This window comes from Caenorhabditis remanei, chromosome III, assembly GCF_010183535.1.
Source record: "Caenorhabditis remanei strain PX506 chromosome III, whole genome shotgun sequence".
Lineage (NCBI taxonomy): Eukaryota > Metazoa > Nematoda > Chromadorea > Rhabditida > Rhabditidae > Caenorhabditis > Caenorhabditis remanei.
In genome coordinates this window covers 3,076,004-3,093,387 of record NC_071330.1, presented here as the reverse complement: position 1 = coordinate 3,093,387, position 17,384 = coordinate 3,076,004, and the positions used below count along the sequence as shown (strand labels likewise).

General features: G+C 37.6%; 2 protein-coding genes across 2 annotated transcripts; one reads left to right on the top strand and one right to left on the bottom strand.

The window, feature by feature from the left end:
* Positions 1-61: 61 nt before the first annotated feature.
* Positions 62-4,802, top strand: GCK72_008766 (uncharacterized protein; the record flags this gene model as incomplete). Its single annotated transcript, XM_053727031.1, has 6 exons — positions 62-277; positions 1,016-1,465; positions 1,977-2,306; positions 2,354-2,433; positions 3,428-3,626; positions 4,455-4,802. 6 exons carry the CDS (start codon positions 62-64, stop codon positions 4,800-4,802), a joined length of 1,623 nt encoding a protein of 540 aa, XP_053586608.1.
* GCK72_008765 (uncharacterized protein) lies at positions 4,537-8,925 on the bottom strand (the record flags this gene model as incomplete). Its single annotated transcript, XM_053727030.1, has 8 exons — positions 4,537-4,586; positions 5,023-5,344; positions 5,927-6,376; positions 7,245-7,418; positions 7,471-7,632; positions 8,530-8,631; positions 8,678-8,815; positions 8,866-8,925. 8 exons carry the CDS (start codon positions 8,923-8,925, stop codon positions 4,537-4,539), a joined length of 1,458 nt encoding a protein of 485 aa, XP_053586607.1.
* Between the last annotated feature and the right edge of the window lie 8,459 nt (positions 8,926-17,384).

Here is a 17,384-nt window from a genome sequence, read left to right as displayed (position 1 = left end):
CCTATGGAAGAAATGGACAGTTCCAGACTACAGGATACGATTCAACCTGTTCGTCTACTCGATGAAAAACCCCGATGAGTTTATGAATGGAGCGATTCCGGAAGTTTCTGGCTCCGGACCGTACGTTTTCGATAAGAAATTGGAGAATCGTGTCGTGTCGGCGGAGAATGGAACCGTGAAATATCAGAGATTCTTGTCGTATTTCTTCAATGAGCAGGAGTCGTGTCAGACGTGTATTCTAGGGAATCGGATATGGGTGCCAAATATGATTTATCAGGTAAGTGGGAAGGAGAGGACATCAGGACGAACAGAAAGACAGAGAGAGATTCGAAAAACGCCAGAATTTTTCAGGGTTTTGTGTTTTTTTTTCTAGATTAATCAATTTAAAAAAGTGAAAATTCAGAATTCTCGAATTCGGCCTTCTAAACTTAACATTTTGGAATCTGAAGCAGATTTAAGGATCCAGAACCTTTTATTCAACGCTTTGATGACGAGATTCAGAAGACCGGAATCAAGGACTCTCAATTTTTGGATCGGGGATTCCCAGAGAATTTCAACCTCAAACAGCTGAATTCGAGAATTAGAAATCTTGAAAATCCGGCGATTTGATAAAAATTTGGCATCCAGACATTCGGACAGACATACAGATTAAACTTGATCAAATTTAAGTCCATAAACCACAAAAATCCAATTATGTAGACATCCAGAAACCCGGATGTACAGATAGACTTTCGGGATTTGAAACTTCTTTCAAATTTTCAAATTTTTGAAAGTTGGATGCCTGTAGAAGATTCAGAATTATTAATATTTCGAAATTTTGACGTGGGATTGAGAAGCTCAGATTCTGGATTCTGAAAGTTGGAATTCGGTGTTTAGTACGTAGAATTTGAACCTTAAACAGCCCAATCCGTGAATCTGAAATCTTGAGTACCCGGCGCTCTGAAGATGAAGAAGTTCGGACATCCGGACATACTGGAACCCATTAAAACAAAAAAAAGTTTCCATCATTTTCCAGAAATTCGTTGAAGCCGCCTCCACCGAGGGAATGAAAGCAGCCGCAACGACTCTCCTCTCTCAGACGGCATTCCTCGAAGTGGAAGTCGAAGAGCTCCTTTTCGAGGGATACAAGGATCCATTTCTCGACAAAGTTTGCGAAATTCCATTCATGAATTTCGTGTGTGAAGCTATTCTCGACGTACCCGAACGAATCGGCCTATTCTTTGAAGCCAATAATACTGCCAGTAAAATGTACGAAATCGACGATGGAACCCGTGATCCGACGAATTTGGGAAAAATTCTGAAGTATGACGAGGAGCCGTTGTTAGACGAGACATGGTGGAGTACTGAAGAGTCACTCAAGATTCGAGGCACCGACGGATCACTTTTCCATCCGTTTTTGTCGAAAAACGAAAAGTTGTATGTGTACGTCGCCGAGTTGTGTCGATCGATTTGGTTGGAATTCAAGGTAAAAATTGTGTGGAAAACGCGGCGAAGGCGCACCAGATTATTCAGAACTTGTGGAAAATTGTAGACAAAAAAATTTGTGAAAAACACGGATTTTCAGTCCGAAAACACTAAAAATTCGAATGTTTCATTTTGGGTTTCTAGGCCAAATCTCGTCACCGTTGGCCTAGAAAGCCAAACTGTAAAAGGTCGGCCACCCCTGACCATTATGGAATTTGGACCGTTTTTCAAGCTGAAAATTTTCGTTTTTCCATAGTTGTCAAGGCCCGGCCCGGGAAATTGGCGCCAAAGTTCAAAATTCAAATTTTTTCGCGAAAAAGTCAAAGTTTCAACTATCATTCAGAATTAGAACAAATTCTCAGAAATCAACTAAAATAGTCACATTTTCGATCAAAAATTGAAAAAATTCAAAAAAAAAAAAGGTTTTTTTCATTTTTTCTGTCCATCTCTAGTGTTCTAGTAGAAACACGGACATCCGGACACACAGACACAATTTCTCATTTATTTTCCAGGAAGAAGTCGAATATCGAAGTCGAAAGGAAGAAGTCGAAAGTCTCAAGGCCTATCGTTACGTCGTCCCGCCAGAAGTCTTCGACGTGACGTATCCTGGAAATGAGGGTTACTGTAACCCATCTGACAAACAATTCTTCTCATCACAAAACGATTCTGTTGGATGCCTTCCCAAGGGTCTTCTGGAAATCTCGAAATGTCAAAAAAGTCAGCCTCCGATTACTATTTCCTTGCCAAACTTCTTGTACGCACCATCGGAAGTGAGGGAATCAGTGAAAGGATTGAATGGAACTGACGATATTCGAGACTCGATTGTGGTTGATATTGAGCCGGTAAGCACTGAAAAAAAGGATAGTCTAGAAACTTTTTTAATTTTCAGCGAGTCGGCGCGGTGCTCTACGCTCGTCGTGTCTCTCAAGTGAACATTGAAATGTGGAAGGGCAAGAATTTGACGTTCCCGTGAGTTGGGACAAACAGACAGACAGACAGACAAAATTTAGAGGTGGAAAATGGATTCTGAAGTCAACCATTAGAATTCAGGGGTGGAGATTCATAATCTTAGATAAAGGATTCAGAATGTAGTTGTGCGATTTAGACAAATTTGACTTTTCGAGCTTTAGGATTCAGAATTTCGATGTCAACAATGAGATTTTAGGGTTGGAGATTCAGAAGCCTAGATAAAGGATTCAGAAGTCGGGAATCTGAACTTCTGACTATCAGAATTTTGACGTTTGAAACGGATTCAGGGGTTTCGTACTTCAAAATCCTGATATGAGATTCAGAGTTTCGAATTGTGGAATCAGAGTTAGTAGCTTTAAAATCATAACTCTTAAGTTCAGAATAAGTATCCTGAACTGTTAATGTAGAAATTTGAATCTCAAAAAGTCGAATTTCAAAATCTGAAATCTTGAACATCCGGTGCTTTGATGTAGATTCAGATTCCCCAAAAACTCAGACATCTGGACATCCAGACACACAGACAAATAATAAAATCAATAAACTCATGTTCAGAATCCAAGACAAAATATCTGAAATGTTCATGAAAATCTAGTTCTGTAGACATCTGGAAACGCGTACATACAGACAGAAATTTAGGATTTAGAATTCTGATATTAGAAACAGATTCAGGAAAAAAATTCATACTTCAACATTTTGACGTGGGATTCATAATCCCAGAATTCTGAATTCTACATCAAGATTCAGAATTCGGAATAGAATTTTATCATGAAAAATCCAAATTTGAGAATCTGAAATTTTTGTTTTTGGCGCGCCTCCCCGACAGTTGAAGATTTAGATTTCCAGAAGCTCGGACATCAGGACTCACAGACAGACATTATTTCATCAAATTCTCATAAAAATCCCGCTCTGAGGACATCCAGAAATCGCGACACACAGACAGAGGCAGATAACATTCCAAAATGTCATCCCCTTCTAATCCCCTTATTCATTTCAGTGTGAATTTGAAAAAGATGAAATCCGCACTGATCCCCGTCATCATTCTCCACGAGACATCTGAAATCGACGATGATTCTCTGGAAACAATTCGATCACAACTGTATGAGACTGAATCGATTGCCTACACTTCATGTAATATTATGATGATTATTGGAGCAATTGTCCTGCTGCTCGGTTTCTTGTTTTTAGCGTTTTCGGTGAGTTTGGTGGCCGAAATTGGGATTTCTAGGCCACATTATTTGCAGCTGGGACTATTCGACTCACTCCTCGGCCGCCGACCGAAACGATCCGATGGCTTATCTCCCGAACCCCTCCCACCGTATATCCCGAAGGGAGAACCCAACGGATTCCACCATAATCATGCATACATGTGATTTTGCTGAAATTTTATGAAATCCAATTTTTTTTTGAAAATATGGTATGTACTATAGCTTTACTCCCCCCACTTCTCACAGTTCCTTTGACATATGCCCACCCCCCATCCCAGTTCCCCCCTCATACTGATTTGTTCAATTCATATTGCATACGGGTTTTTGTTAATCTTTGATTCATGTAATTCTTGTTAATTGATTTTGTAAATAGTGATTTTTACTACTGACACAGTAAAGAGAATGCGTAGTTTGTGATATATAAATATGTGAATCACAATAAAATTTGGTGTTGCTTTTAAGAGTTTTTTTGACGGATTTTCGGGAATTTCAGTGTTTTTTTAGCTTAAGTTTGAGAAAATGCGCTCTACCGAACTTCACTTGTAAAACTGTAAGTTTCTCATTTTTCCGTGTTATTTTTTCGAGCTCGGTGGAGCGAAGTTGCAAACCTTCAGCAAAAGTTTGAAAGGCTGAGCAACTGCGCTTCAATCCAGTTGAGAAATTTTTTCTTTTTCTCATCCTAATTTTGTCACAAGAAAATTTCATGAAAACCTCTCTGAAACATTGGAAATTGGCCCAATACTAACCCCTACCGTAACCTGAATAGTCACATGTACACTCTCCACCCATTCCCTCTTAAAACTCAAATCATTTCAGTACCAAGAAGAGCACGAGAAGAAGCTGAGAAAGTGTCTCTACGTCTCCCGTTGCAAAAGTTTGAAAGGATTCCGACGGGATCTCACTTGGAGACATCCACACGATGTGGAAGACGAACTGGAGACATATCATCTGGACGAGTTCGATGGGTTCATGAAGATGCTTCGGAAGAAAGAAAGAGTCATTTCGAGTCTGGAAGAACAGTACTTTCCAGGAGTCATCACATGCTATCCAGAGGATATCGCAGAGTTCTTTGAGAAAAGATGGAAGAGAATCAAGAAATCTTTTGTTTCTGCTAAGAATAATATCTGTAATTGCTTTAAGCGTAGCCCTGCAATCAATCAATAAACATTCCATTTAAATTTGACAGTTTACTTCAAAAAATAGGTGAGGTTCAGGAGGTCAAATTGAAAATAATTGAAAACAATTGATTCTTGGAACACTTGACAAAATAAAACACATATTGAAATCACTCCTAATCGTTTCGACGATTGCGTTTAGTAGTAGGCTCATCTGGACTGTGACCTCTTTTTCCTCCCGGACTGGCTGCTCTCGCCAACGGTTTCACCGTTTTCCTGTGGCTCCTCCTCCTCCTCCTCCTCCTCCTCATCTCTGACATTCTCAACCGGTCCTGCTGGGACATCGACGATCGGTGCTGTTGAGGGCTCGTCAAGCGGCTGAGGTGGCCGATCCGCGACACCAGCATTTGCCAGGATATGATTGATGATAGCCGCTTGTCTTCCGACCCCGGCGACGACTGCTGCTGATATCCAGAAGTAGATAATCGACGCTGCTGTTGTCACGACGGTCGGTGCTGCTGAGGGCTCGACAATCGACGAAGCTGGAGTCTCGACGATCGGTTGACGTGGTCGATCCGCGACGTAACCTGCCTGAAATGGAAAGTTGGGTTGTGTTGAATACATGTACGAAGTTCAGTTTAGCTTTTTAGCTTTTGAGTGAGTACTGACTTTTAGCTTTTGAGTACTGGCCCTTTTTGAGAGTTACAACTTGAAATGACTCGCTTACCGTGCAAAATATTGAAATTTTCGAGCAATTTTCATTATCTAGGGAGTACCCATACAGAATGTTGTTAACTACAAAAATAAACTTTTACTTTTGATCTACAAAGCACAGTTTCCCCGATACTCCAATGACTCCAAACTTTTATTAAAAATGTAGATCAAACATACAGCTTCATTTTTGTAGTTGATAACTTTTCTCTACGAGTACTCCCTTGAAAGTTACAGTCAATTTCCCATAGTGAATCTAAATGGGAAAGATCCAGGGAGAAGTATTAAAACTCCCCAGGGAAAGCTCGTATAAAGAAGTTGCTCTACAAACTTTGGCACCAATACGTGACGCCGTGACTCTTTCTCGAAATTTGCCATTTTCAGTGAACCAGCTTTTACTGAGATAAGAGCACCTTGCCGTGTCCTTGCCCAACCCGAATACCCCGAGACAAAAAAACTGACCTCTTGATTGAAAGGATTGTTCATAGCTGAGTTGAATCTATCGGCGATTGTATCCTTGTCTTCGATATCCTCTTGAAGCCAATACAGATAAACGCCATCCGATGGATCGTGCTTTCTATCATCAGCAAACTTGACAATGAAAACGAATCCGTCTGTGCATTCCCGGACGCGTTGGAAGGTAGCATAACCAGGAGCCACGTCGATGACATGTTCATCTTCTCCTGTTTCAAAGTTGTACCAGCAGAGGTTTCGAATTGTTCCGTCTCCCTCAACGACGTATAGAAAGCCTTTCGCCGGTTCTGGTGAGACGGTGAATTGATCAGGATGTTGACAGACGATTGGTTTTAGTGAGCACACACCCATCATAGCTCCAACAGTATACTTCGGAGGTGTCGATTCTTCAGAGAGTCGGTGGAGTCTTGCTGACGATGTAGAGGCTCGTTCGCGTTCCTGGAATGAGAAAAGAGTTAGAGTACAAAGAAGTGAGAAATGGACACTAGGATATTTGAACCTGTTTTAGAAGTTAAACTACGATATTAAGAAGTAATCCATCTCCTAAAAATGTTGTAAACTCACAATTTATTCCTCCACAAATTCTTGAACTGATCCGAAAACTGATCCGAAATTCTGAAAAAGAAAAGATTGAAAACAGTCTTTTTGTTTGAAAATTCATAAACTAGGACCGGATGAGCGTAAATTTCAGCTTCCTCGTTATCTGGGTTACTGTAGTCGTTCGAGGGGCGTGGTTTGGCCGTGTAGTCCTCTCGGACAAGATTGTTGCGTATCGAGAAAAAGAGAAAAAATTAGAAAAAAATACAAAAATTTGTTGGATAAAAGTGAGGACACGAGGAATTCAGCAAAAATGTCCGAGAGGACTACACGAAAAAATCTTCCACCTAGGCTCTTTTTCAGTATTAGCTCGGAACAGTTCTTACAACTGCGCTCCACCGAAATCCTTTTTAGAAATGTCTCTTTTTTCTGAGTCTCTCAATTTCGCACACTCTTTTCTTCGGTTTCGGTAGAGCGCGGTTGTAAGAAGTGTGCCGTGCTAAGGCGTTTAGAGTGAGCATATGCGTCAGTGATAAAAGTTCCTTAGAATTTTCTGAAATATCGGAATCTGCAATAAACTAAATATAACTTCAGTCCTCCTTTAATGAAATGAAAAATCAGTTTATTTACAGAAAAGAAAACAAAAAAAGAATGGAAGGATTGTGACAGAATACCCGAGACTTTTTTCCTTTTCAAGTTACAATTTCCAGAAACCAAACAAAAAGGAATCTGAAAATCATTGATAAGAAACTTCTCTCTTCCTTTCCACAATAATTGGAACAGTAATCAATGCAGTAAGTGCTTGTAAAACAACAATAATAAGCATAACAATTCCAAAAATCATCATTGTGAAATCCAAACGATCCCAGACTGCAGAAGAGCAAGTGGGCTGACCAGCGAAGCACTCGACGTTCGGGAGATTGTCAGCTCCACAGCAGTTGTACTGTAGATATTAAAATATTATTCATTTTTCTAGTAAGACTGTTTCTTAATACCCGGAAAGTAAATGCAGAGACATCTGGTTGGGAGTTCATGTTGAATGAATCAAAGACATATTCCTTCACAGTTCTTCTCACTGACTTTCTCTTGACCAATGCGGTGATTCCAACAGCGATTTCCAGAAGGAATAGGACTACCATTGAGAGGAAATATGGGGCCTGGAAATAGCAAAGAGAGTTGACAATTGGGAAAATCGATAGTTTCCAATTTTTAGCATAGAGGTGAAAACCTTTTGTCACTATTTCAGAATAGGGGATTTAAAAAAAAAGTAGGACTGTTAATATTCTGAAATTGTCTGAAACTCGAGTAAGTCAAGGTTTTTTCTGACTCCACAAAATGAGTCAAAATTATTTTTGCTTGGTGTTTTTGAACCAACTACAGTACCGATCAAAAGTTTATCAACGTTGGCTGTTTTCAGTTGAAAATGACCAACTTTGAAAAGGTATTACGGTATCAATGATTGTCCCACAATGTAAATTTTGTATGAACTATACAGAACAAAGGTAGAGCTTTGTTTTTGTAGTTGACAACTTTTTTGTACGAGCACTCCCTAATAAGCTACGTGTCGCCAAAGTAATTTCTCCCTCAAATGGACCAATTTCAGTGCAAAATAGCGCTATTTCTGAGCTGTCGTCTTAAAATGACCATAACTCTCTAGGCAGTGTCCGTACAAAAATGTTGTCAACTACAAAGATGAAGCTTTACCTTTGTTCTGTACGGTTAATACTTAATTTACTTTGTGAGACAATCAGAGATACCGTAACACCCTCTCTTACTGACAGCTACTGTTTCACTACAACTGCTCTCTATTGAGAATCATTTATCAACATTCTTGCTAAATATTCTTACGGTTATTTTTAAAGTGACAACTACGCTTTATCAAAAATTTAACGAAATCTGGTAGGATTCCCATAGAGCGTGGTTGCAATACTAATATTTTCTCAATTGAGCGCAAGATTTTGTAGCTCATACATACATTTCATGTATTTCAGTTACATACTTTTGTAATTCACTCTAATTTCCAGAACCCTCTGTCCGGAAATGCTTTCACTTACCAAAAGATATTTGCTCCTAATGACTGCTCCAATAACTCCAACAAATCCGATTATAACATTAGCAATGGAAAATCCAATAATTATCCAAAACGCCACAATAATCTGAACACCTCAATTACAGGAATCCTTTTCTATTTTATGTACTAACCCCTGTTCTAATATCCGACTTGACTCCGGCCAATGGCTCCGGATCAGTGTCTCTCAGAATGTTTGTCCGGATTTCCGACTCGAAACTTTTGTCGAATCGAATCCATAATGTCAGTGCAATAACAGTCAATCCGACAAGCTGAAACAACTCTAACATTTATGTAAAAGTAAACATGCATTATTATATACCGTTTGTGCCAAATTCAGAAAGAATATGAAGATTCTTGCGAGAAATGTGCAAAACGACATGGTGAGCTGAAAATAAAAATAAAAAGAGAATAAAAATAGAAAAATATACGAAAAAACTGGACAACGTCGTCAAGAGAGGGAGGTAACCCAAGTCATGTTTACTCAAGCTTTCTGATGATTCAGAGGAGAAAAGGGGTCCAAAAAAGTGGTTTGTGATTCAGAGAGGGCATAGTCGGATTAGTGAACAAGGTCTGTGGAGGTAAGTTGAACTTTTTGATTTGAAGCAATGAACTCTGAGGAATAGAAAACGTTTTGTTAATAGCTCAAAATATTGGTAATTGAACTGCTGTCAGCCCTGGACCAGCCCAGGGCCTCTGTGAATTTTAGACAAAGTTTGTTTTGATTTTGTCTGATGCAGATTCAATCAAAATCTTTTGAGCTATTAACCAACACACGGCCCGGATTGGCCCGGATAAGAAGTATGGTCATACAGTACCGCTCAAAAGTATATTTTTGGTTTTTTCAGTTGAAAAAGTCCAACTTTGAGATTGTGTCATGGTAATACCGATTGTCCCATTAAGTGCAATGCTAATGGATCTTTTAGATCAAAAGTAGAGCTCTATTTTTGTAGTTGATAACTTTTTTGTACGGACACTCCCTATAGAGTTATGATCATTTTAAGACGACAGCTCAAAAATCGCACTAATTTGCACTGAAATTGATCGATTTGAGGGAGAAATTACTTTTTCGATTTGTAACTTGTTAGGATGTGCTCGTACTTCCTACAGAATTGTATCTTTTTGCTTGATGAAAGAGTCATAGTTACAATTTCTTTGTCTTGACCCTTTTATCTTTCCGCTCTTTGATGGTTCACCGTCTGGTTGAATCATCATCTATCTTCTTTTCTATTGTTTGTAAGCTCCGCCTCTATGCTTGGTATAAAAGCCCAGAGGTGAGCATCTAATTTTATCTTCCAATAAATGATAACTTAACCTCCAGCCGCACTACAGAACCTTTTTAAGGATGTGCCCGTACAAAGAAGTTATCAACTACAAAAATGAAGTTCTACCCTTGATCTGTACGATCCCATAAAGCGTTATTTTTTTGGAAGTTAGTTTTACAATGATACACTCTCAAAGTTGGGCATTTTCTACTGAAAAAAGCAAAACTTTATATACTTTTGAGCTCTTTTTCTGGTTTGCGAAATTTGATTAAATTTATAGGCTCCGCTTAAAAGAAAACTTAACATAAAAACCTGCTCATATTTTTTGTGGCTATAGAGAAGTGACCTGTAGAACCGCTTTGAAGGAACTGACGAAAAAATGCGTACCATCCTTCGTTTTAGGAGTAGAACTTAAAATTTGTTGCAAATTACTACAGCGGTCCATTTAATCTTTGTGGCTAGACTAATGTATCATGCTCAATATTTTCAGGTTCAACATTTTGAGTTTAAATCTATGCTCCGGCGCTTCAAGGAAACGGAGTTCATTTCTATGTTAGTTAGAAGGGAACAAAAATGAAAATCGAGAGCGGTGCCTAATCCTAAAATTGTAATCCAAAGTTTGCAAAAAACTGTTTATGAACTTTTCAGTTACAGTAAACATAATCACGTGGCCCCCTGTCCGGAGCGTCAATAACAGTTTGAAGATAATCAGATACCTTCAGAATTGGGAAAGAGACTTGAAAAACGTTGCGTAGTAGGAATCTATCAGTCAGAACCAAATTTCAGATGCCTAGAATGGGAAAACATTCTTCTCAGAGCTCCAGCCAAAACTGACCAATACTTTTCCACAAATAACGCCTACTTCCCCCGGACAACAACTGAATAATTCCTTTATAAAACAAACAAAAAATACTAATAATCCACTAAAACTAGTAGCTCAAGACCAATTGATCATAGGAAATGGATACGTTTAGTACTGGTGGTAAGGAGGAAGAAAATTGAGGAATGAAAGAAGAAAAAGAGTGAGTCCCCCCCCCTTCGAACAAATAATAAAAAGTATACACTAGTTAGTCATTTGTTAATTAAAGATTACATTTTGGTCACAAGAGAGACCAGAATACGATTGCTGTGATGAAATATTCTATGTTTAGAATGGATCTCTGCTAAGTTCAAGGGGGAAAATTCTGGAGGGAGCCAAGAGACATCGGGACAAACTGACACACCGACAAACACACCGACAGATTCGACTAAAGTTAAAATTAATTCCAAGCTATAGTACCACCTCATGAGTTTCGAAAAAAAAGTGAAATTAAAGTTAATTGTTTGGGAAACAATTGGAAATGAAATCAAGTGAGGATTTCGTATATTTACACACATTCAACCTGTGCAAATAGATAAGTGGGCCGGCGAAAAAAACGGGGAAAAACGGCAAAAAATCAGGATCGGTGTGATGGGAGGGGGGAGTTAACTGCCAAAAGATAATTCGGGAACGACAGGTTCAAAGGTTACAGTACTGCCGCTTTTGCAGGAACAGAGATTGATTCCGAACTTATCTGAATTGGGGCACAGTGATTGGGTGTATTTAAGTTTAGCTAGAAAAAAGATATTCAGAAATCATATTTAATTTCATTGTTAGGTAGTTTTAACTAGATCAGAACAGTCTACGAATAAATTTTGAACCACAAACCTAAAGTAAGTATAATTCTGAATCTATATACAAAATTTTAAAAGTCACTGAAATGTAATGTTAAGCACATACAGTACCGGCCAGAATGATTGCGCTACTTCAATTGAAAATAACGAATTTTGAAACAGTTTCAAAAACTTTTAGATAATAACAACTTATATTTTCCAGGTTATGTAGATCAAAAGTTACGCTTCATTTCTGAAATTGCTAACTTTATTTGCAAAATCGCCTCTTATTAAGTTATAAACGAGCATACAAATTCCTCTCTTCATACAACCATTCAATGCAAAAAACCACATTTCCATGCTTTCTATGCAAATCGACTAGAACTCTTCAGATCCGTTCGAAAAAAGTTCTCAAATACAGATATGAAGATCTACTCTATATTACCGTAAAAACTGTAATAGAGGCGCACTCACTAACAAGAGTTTGGAGCACCATATCTCGGCTGTCTTTAAGGTTATGAAAATGTTTTCAACTGAAAAAATATTCTACGAATATCAAACTATATTTTGTCAGTTAGCAACTTTTTGACATTTCTTTTGGAAACCGAGATATACCGTTGTGAACAGGCAGGTGCGCTCTATTACAGGTTTTACGGTGATTGGGTTTACTTACAGATGAAATAATTAGGTTATTTTAGTGCTCACTTTAAATGTATGGCATTTTCTACCATACTTATTTATCAACCGGGTTGAATCGGAAAGACACGGCCTTCAAACTGAATTTTATGAGCTGAGCAGTGGCTCTTCCGAAGCAAAAATTGAGAACCGATACAAAGAAAAATCCGAAATCAGATGATTTGGAGCAGAAATCAGTTGATGAGAAAAGGGATCTAAGCGATATCTGTGTCAGCGACCTACTACGGACCGTAGGGCTAATCGTTAATGTACCGCGGGCCGGGGTAGAGTGCAAAAAAACCAAAAAACCATTCTAGCCTGCCCCGTAATAGGTCACAGTCATAGAACTCGCTGAGCTCTACATTTTAGTATATTTTCAACTACATATAAAACTCAGTTTGAAGCGAGTTACGCGCCGGCCCGGTTGACAAGCATGAAAAAATCAAGCTCCTACGCTAACAAAGTAATCAATCAGAGTAATTTCCAATCGAGTGATCAGATCAGAATCAAGTTTCTGATATCAAGTGATTCTGTTGAAAGAGAAATGCCAGCCTCCTCTAAATATTTACGAAATTTACCCGTCGTTCTTTCCATTATTTGTTTTATGACTCGCAAGTAAGATTTTGGTCTTTCTTTGAGAGTGAAAAAAGAGTGGAGGAGGAGGACGGATTGTTTACCGGTTTCTTTTGCGAAATAATGGAATTCTTAGCGGATTAATAATGTTCTCGAAAGTGTGGGAAAGTTCTATTTGATTGACATTTTGGAAGTGTTCGTTTTTGAAAATGAACTTTTGAGAGTGGAGAAAAATTCCTTGTGGAAGTACGATGAATATATGATTGGGAACTAGAGTCATAGAAAATTTAAGGTGATTAAGTAAAGAACCAGAAAGTTACATCAATAATTGAAACAGGTTCAAACCATACATGCATTTCTGCACATTCTGTAGCTTTGTAATTTTTGGAGTTTTTGAATACAAAGTACGAAATTCTTGAATGACATGGCTTCCTGCAATTTGACACGTTAGGATACTCTATTTTCGAACATTGACCCAGTTCATGACTATGCTGCAAGAAGCAGTGAAAAAGTTCTTCTCATTTAGTACAGGTTGGTATTAAAAAGAAGAAATAAAAGATAGTTGTGAGGATTTCTGAAAGTTTTAAAATTCCAGTTTGGCTTAAAATTTGATTTTATACTTACCACAGACTTATAGCCGGCGGATCTTAACATGTATTCAATTATTTAATGGAAACGTGTGAGATCAGCATCTTGGTGTTTGATGAAACGTTGGTATGAAAGATTTTACAGATTCTCCAATTTCTGCAAGCTCTGTCAGACTAGATGATACTGAAATTCATTCCATTCTCATCATCTATACTTTGTTACCAATATATATTACTTTTTATCGTCCTGTTTCTTTTAGTATTACTTGCCACGCTTATCAGATCAGTTGCGTAATGAGGTACAAATAAAGTTCCAATTATTTATGTTTGAACAAACAGTGCTTATCGAGAGTCCTAATCAATTCATTTATTGTTCCCGACTAGGTCATCCTGAACAGATCACACAGTCTCATAAAAAAAAATAATGTCATAGTGAAGCTCAGGAGGTCTTCGATCTTTGGCTCGCAATTTGGGTGGAGCCATACTCTGAACTAAAAGAAAATGTTTTCCTCGAAACCTTATACTCCCTGTCGACGCCCCGTGAGCAGAGGATGTAGGAAAATGAATGTCGTAAAAGAAAATCCACTTTCATTTTTTGTCAATTCTTTGAGTAGTAGTTCTATCATTCTCCTTCAAAACCTGAGTACATACTCTTTCAACTTGATCTAGTTCTTCAAAAAACGAATGTCTGTGAGTTCCAGACCATTAACCTTCTCTTTTCAATTCACCTCTTCTCCTACTTCTCCGTATTTGTCCATCTCAAAAGATTTCTTTTTTCCTGGGTCACTCGACCGATTTCTTCTTCTTCTTCTTCTCTTCATGTTTTTCCACTTCTTCTTCTTTTTTCCTTTCACTTCTTCTCTTCTTTTTTCTTTTTTTCTCTAGGGGACTCTCTATTTTTGAATTATCTCTCTGGAGGCGAAAACGAGAAAATATACATCCTCTTATAAGGGAGTTGAGTGTGGGGACACAAGTTCATTTTGTTTTTTTAAGCGTTTTTATGTTTTTTGAGATGGAAATTTGAGTGTTTTATTCGTTCAATTATGATTTTTCAAAACTCATTTTCCTGTTCGACGTTTAAAAATGTGTGTAAGAGATGGCGTTTCTCCGAATTATTCATAAAAATATGTATCAGTCATCATCATTTTTGAGAAATTAAAAATCTGTTAAAAATTGAAAATTTATGAAAATTTAGCCTTTTGAGAGCCTGCCAATGGAAGACATTCATGAGATCTAGGCTGGATAGCGACTGCAATTTTGGAATTTTTTTTATTTTTAGCCCACTAATCGATTTTCCGCAAAAAAACTGGAAATTAATTGAAAAATTTTGAAAAATTTCAAATTTTCAAGTGAAAATCACAAAACATGTCGAGACTGGCGCTCATTGGGCGCGTTTTCAAACAAACAAATCGCGCTAAAGGAACGCCAGACTCCTTTGATGCGTTTTTAGACTTTTTGCAAAAACGATAATACGCTCAACTTTCTTTCGGTCCGTCTCGGCTCGATCCGTGCGGAATTAATCAAAAACTGCTAGAGTTTTTCAATTTTTTGAAAAAAATTGCTATAACATGGTCTAGACCTTACATTTGAAATTTGTATGCGTCGTGTACAAAAACCTGGTCGGACCCCCAACAAGGCTTGAATAATCACATACAGTCCTCCACATAAATATAGGTTCACCCCCCAAAATGACCCAAAATTGAAAAAATTAACTTTTTCAAAGAAGGTGTATACCGCAATAATAAGAAAATAGGAAGCCTATTTTAATGGTAAAAGTTAAAATTCTAGAAGTTTTCAAGTTTTGAGGAATTTCGAAAATTTCCTATTTTAGGTATTTTCCGTTCCACAAAATGATAGGTTCACTTGATGAAAATCTCAAAATTTTTGAAAAAGGAAACGGGAAACCAGGATTTTTAGAATGGAACCGACTAAATAATACGTCTTACGTAAATTTTTACAAATGTGCCACTTTTGTCTGTTGACGGGATCTTGCTGCGAGCCGAATATCGTTGGTAACTACCGATTTTTCAAAAAACACACACCGAGGTGAAAACCTCTGGGAAAAACATCTGATTTGTCAGGAATGTGATGTCAAACACTTTTTCAGGGTATTTAAAGTTGTTTGGAGTCATTTTAGATTTTCGAAATTCAAAGAATTCAACAATTCTCAAACTTGAGGTTTGAATTGGTAAAATCATCAAAGCTGTTTCTGACATCACAAGGGTCTGGGCTCAAATTTTATGACTTTCCAAACAAAAATAATTGTCACCAGCATCAAAAACGTTATTTTCATTCGTTTTAAACTCATGGAAACGCCGATTACCGTTGAATTCTTAAACTGAACAAGTTGACTTTCTGGACTGTTCAATCTCTTATTGACTAATCTGTTACTGGAGGGTTGAGATTGTTTGAGAAGTGTACAAGTGTCACAATTTGCACCGACAACGTAGTATGCATGATTTAAACATAAAAGTATCATGTTTGCATATGTCATCGCTGTTTTACACAGTTACCAACAAAGTCACTGATATCCAAAGAATGAAGTGAAGTTTATTTTGAGATTTAATGGCCCCTTCTTTTCATGATAACTGAAAATTGAACGAGGATGACGCGTTTGATGCTTGTGACAACTGTTTTTGTTTGGAAAGTCATACAATTTGAGCCCAGACCCTTGTGATGTCAGAAACAGCTCTGATGATTTTACCAATTCAAACCTCAAGTTTGAGAATTGTTGAATTCTTTGAATTTCGAAAATCTAAAATGACTCCAAACAACTTTAAATACCCTGAAAAAGTGTTTGACATCACATTCCTGACAAATCAGATGTTTTTCCCAGAGGTTTTCACCTCGGTGTGTGTTTTTTGAAAAATCGGTAGTTACCAACGATATTCGGCTCGCAGCAAGATCCCGTCAACAGACAAAAGTGGCACATTTGTAAAAATTTACGTAAGACGTATTATTTAGTCGGTTCCATTCTAAAAATCCTGGTTTCCCGTTTCCTTTTTCAAAAAATTTGAGATTTTCATCAAGTGAACCTATAATTTTGTGGAACGGAAAATACCTAAAAATAGGAAATTTTCGAAATTCCTCAAAACTTGAAAACTTCTAGAATTTTAACTTTTACCATTAAAATAGGCTTCTTATTTTCTTATTATTGCGGTATACACATTCTTTGAAAAAGTTAATTTTTTCAATTTTGGGTCATTTTGGGGGGTGAACCTATATTTATGTGGAGGACTGTAGTTTCAGTATTGATAAATTCTGAAAAACTGAAAGTTGTGACACAACTGACTGATAAAAATTCATACTTGTCACGGGCCGGGCCGGGCCAATTTCCAAATTTTCACCGAGCGATCCCGTATGAAACAATTGTTTCAGAAAAATCTTTTTATTTTCAGCAGTAGTGTCAATTTAGTGGAAAAATTTTTTTAATAGTTCACCCTGGGCGGCAAAATCTTTCCCTCAACTGATATCAGATTCGTTTTCAGAAGTATCAACTCTTAGATTATAAGACATCATGAATGCTCGAACATCTCGTACTAAGTCATCTGATTTCTGAACTCTCTTTCTCCCAAAAATAGCTCACTCCTTTTAGAACGTCACGCGATTCCTAACATGCTAGGAGGACTCACTCCTCATGAATCTAAAGATCTCTCTCAAATTCCAAAAAACCTCAAATTAGTTCATCAGATAAAGTGTCTTCTCTTCATCTAATCCAATTCTCATATCCTAATAAATATATATATCAAAAACCAACGTCCTTATCTACCGATTAATTTCCCTTTCAATTCTCTCTCTCCGTCTAGGGGAATCCGGGTCAAACTCATTGTCGCCTTCCGCTTTTTCTCACTCTCTCCTTCGAAATCATCTTCTCTCTCTTTTCTCTTTCTCGTTTCTCGGCTAAATTTGTAAATTGTGGGTTTTAGGTTTACAATTAGCAAATAAATGTTAATTTTCTAGAAAAAATAGATTTTTGGACTTGCAAACCAAGAAATCTGGAAATGTTTCTTTTTTCTCTGCCAAACTGAACGGATTGTAAAAAAAACTGTGAAATCGAGCCGAGCATAAGAAATGTTCCGATTTTTGACAAGTTTGGATAACTCATACCT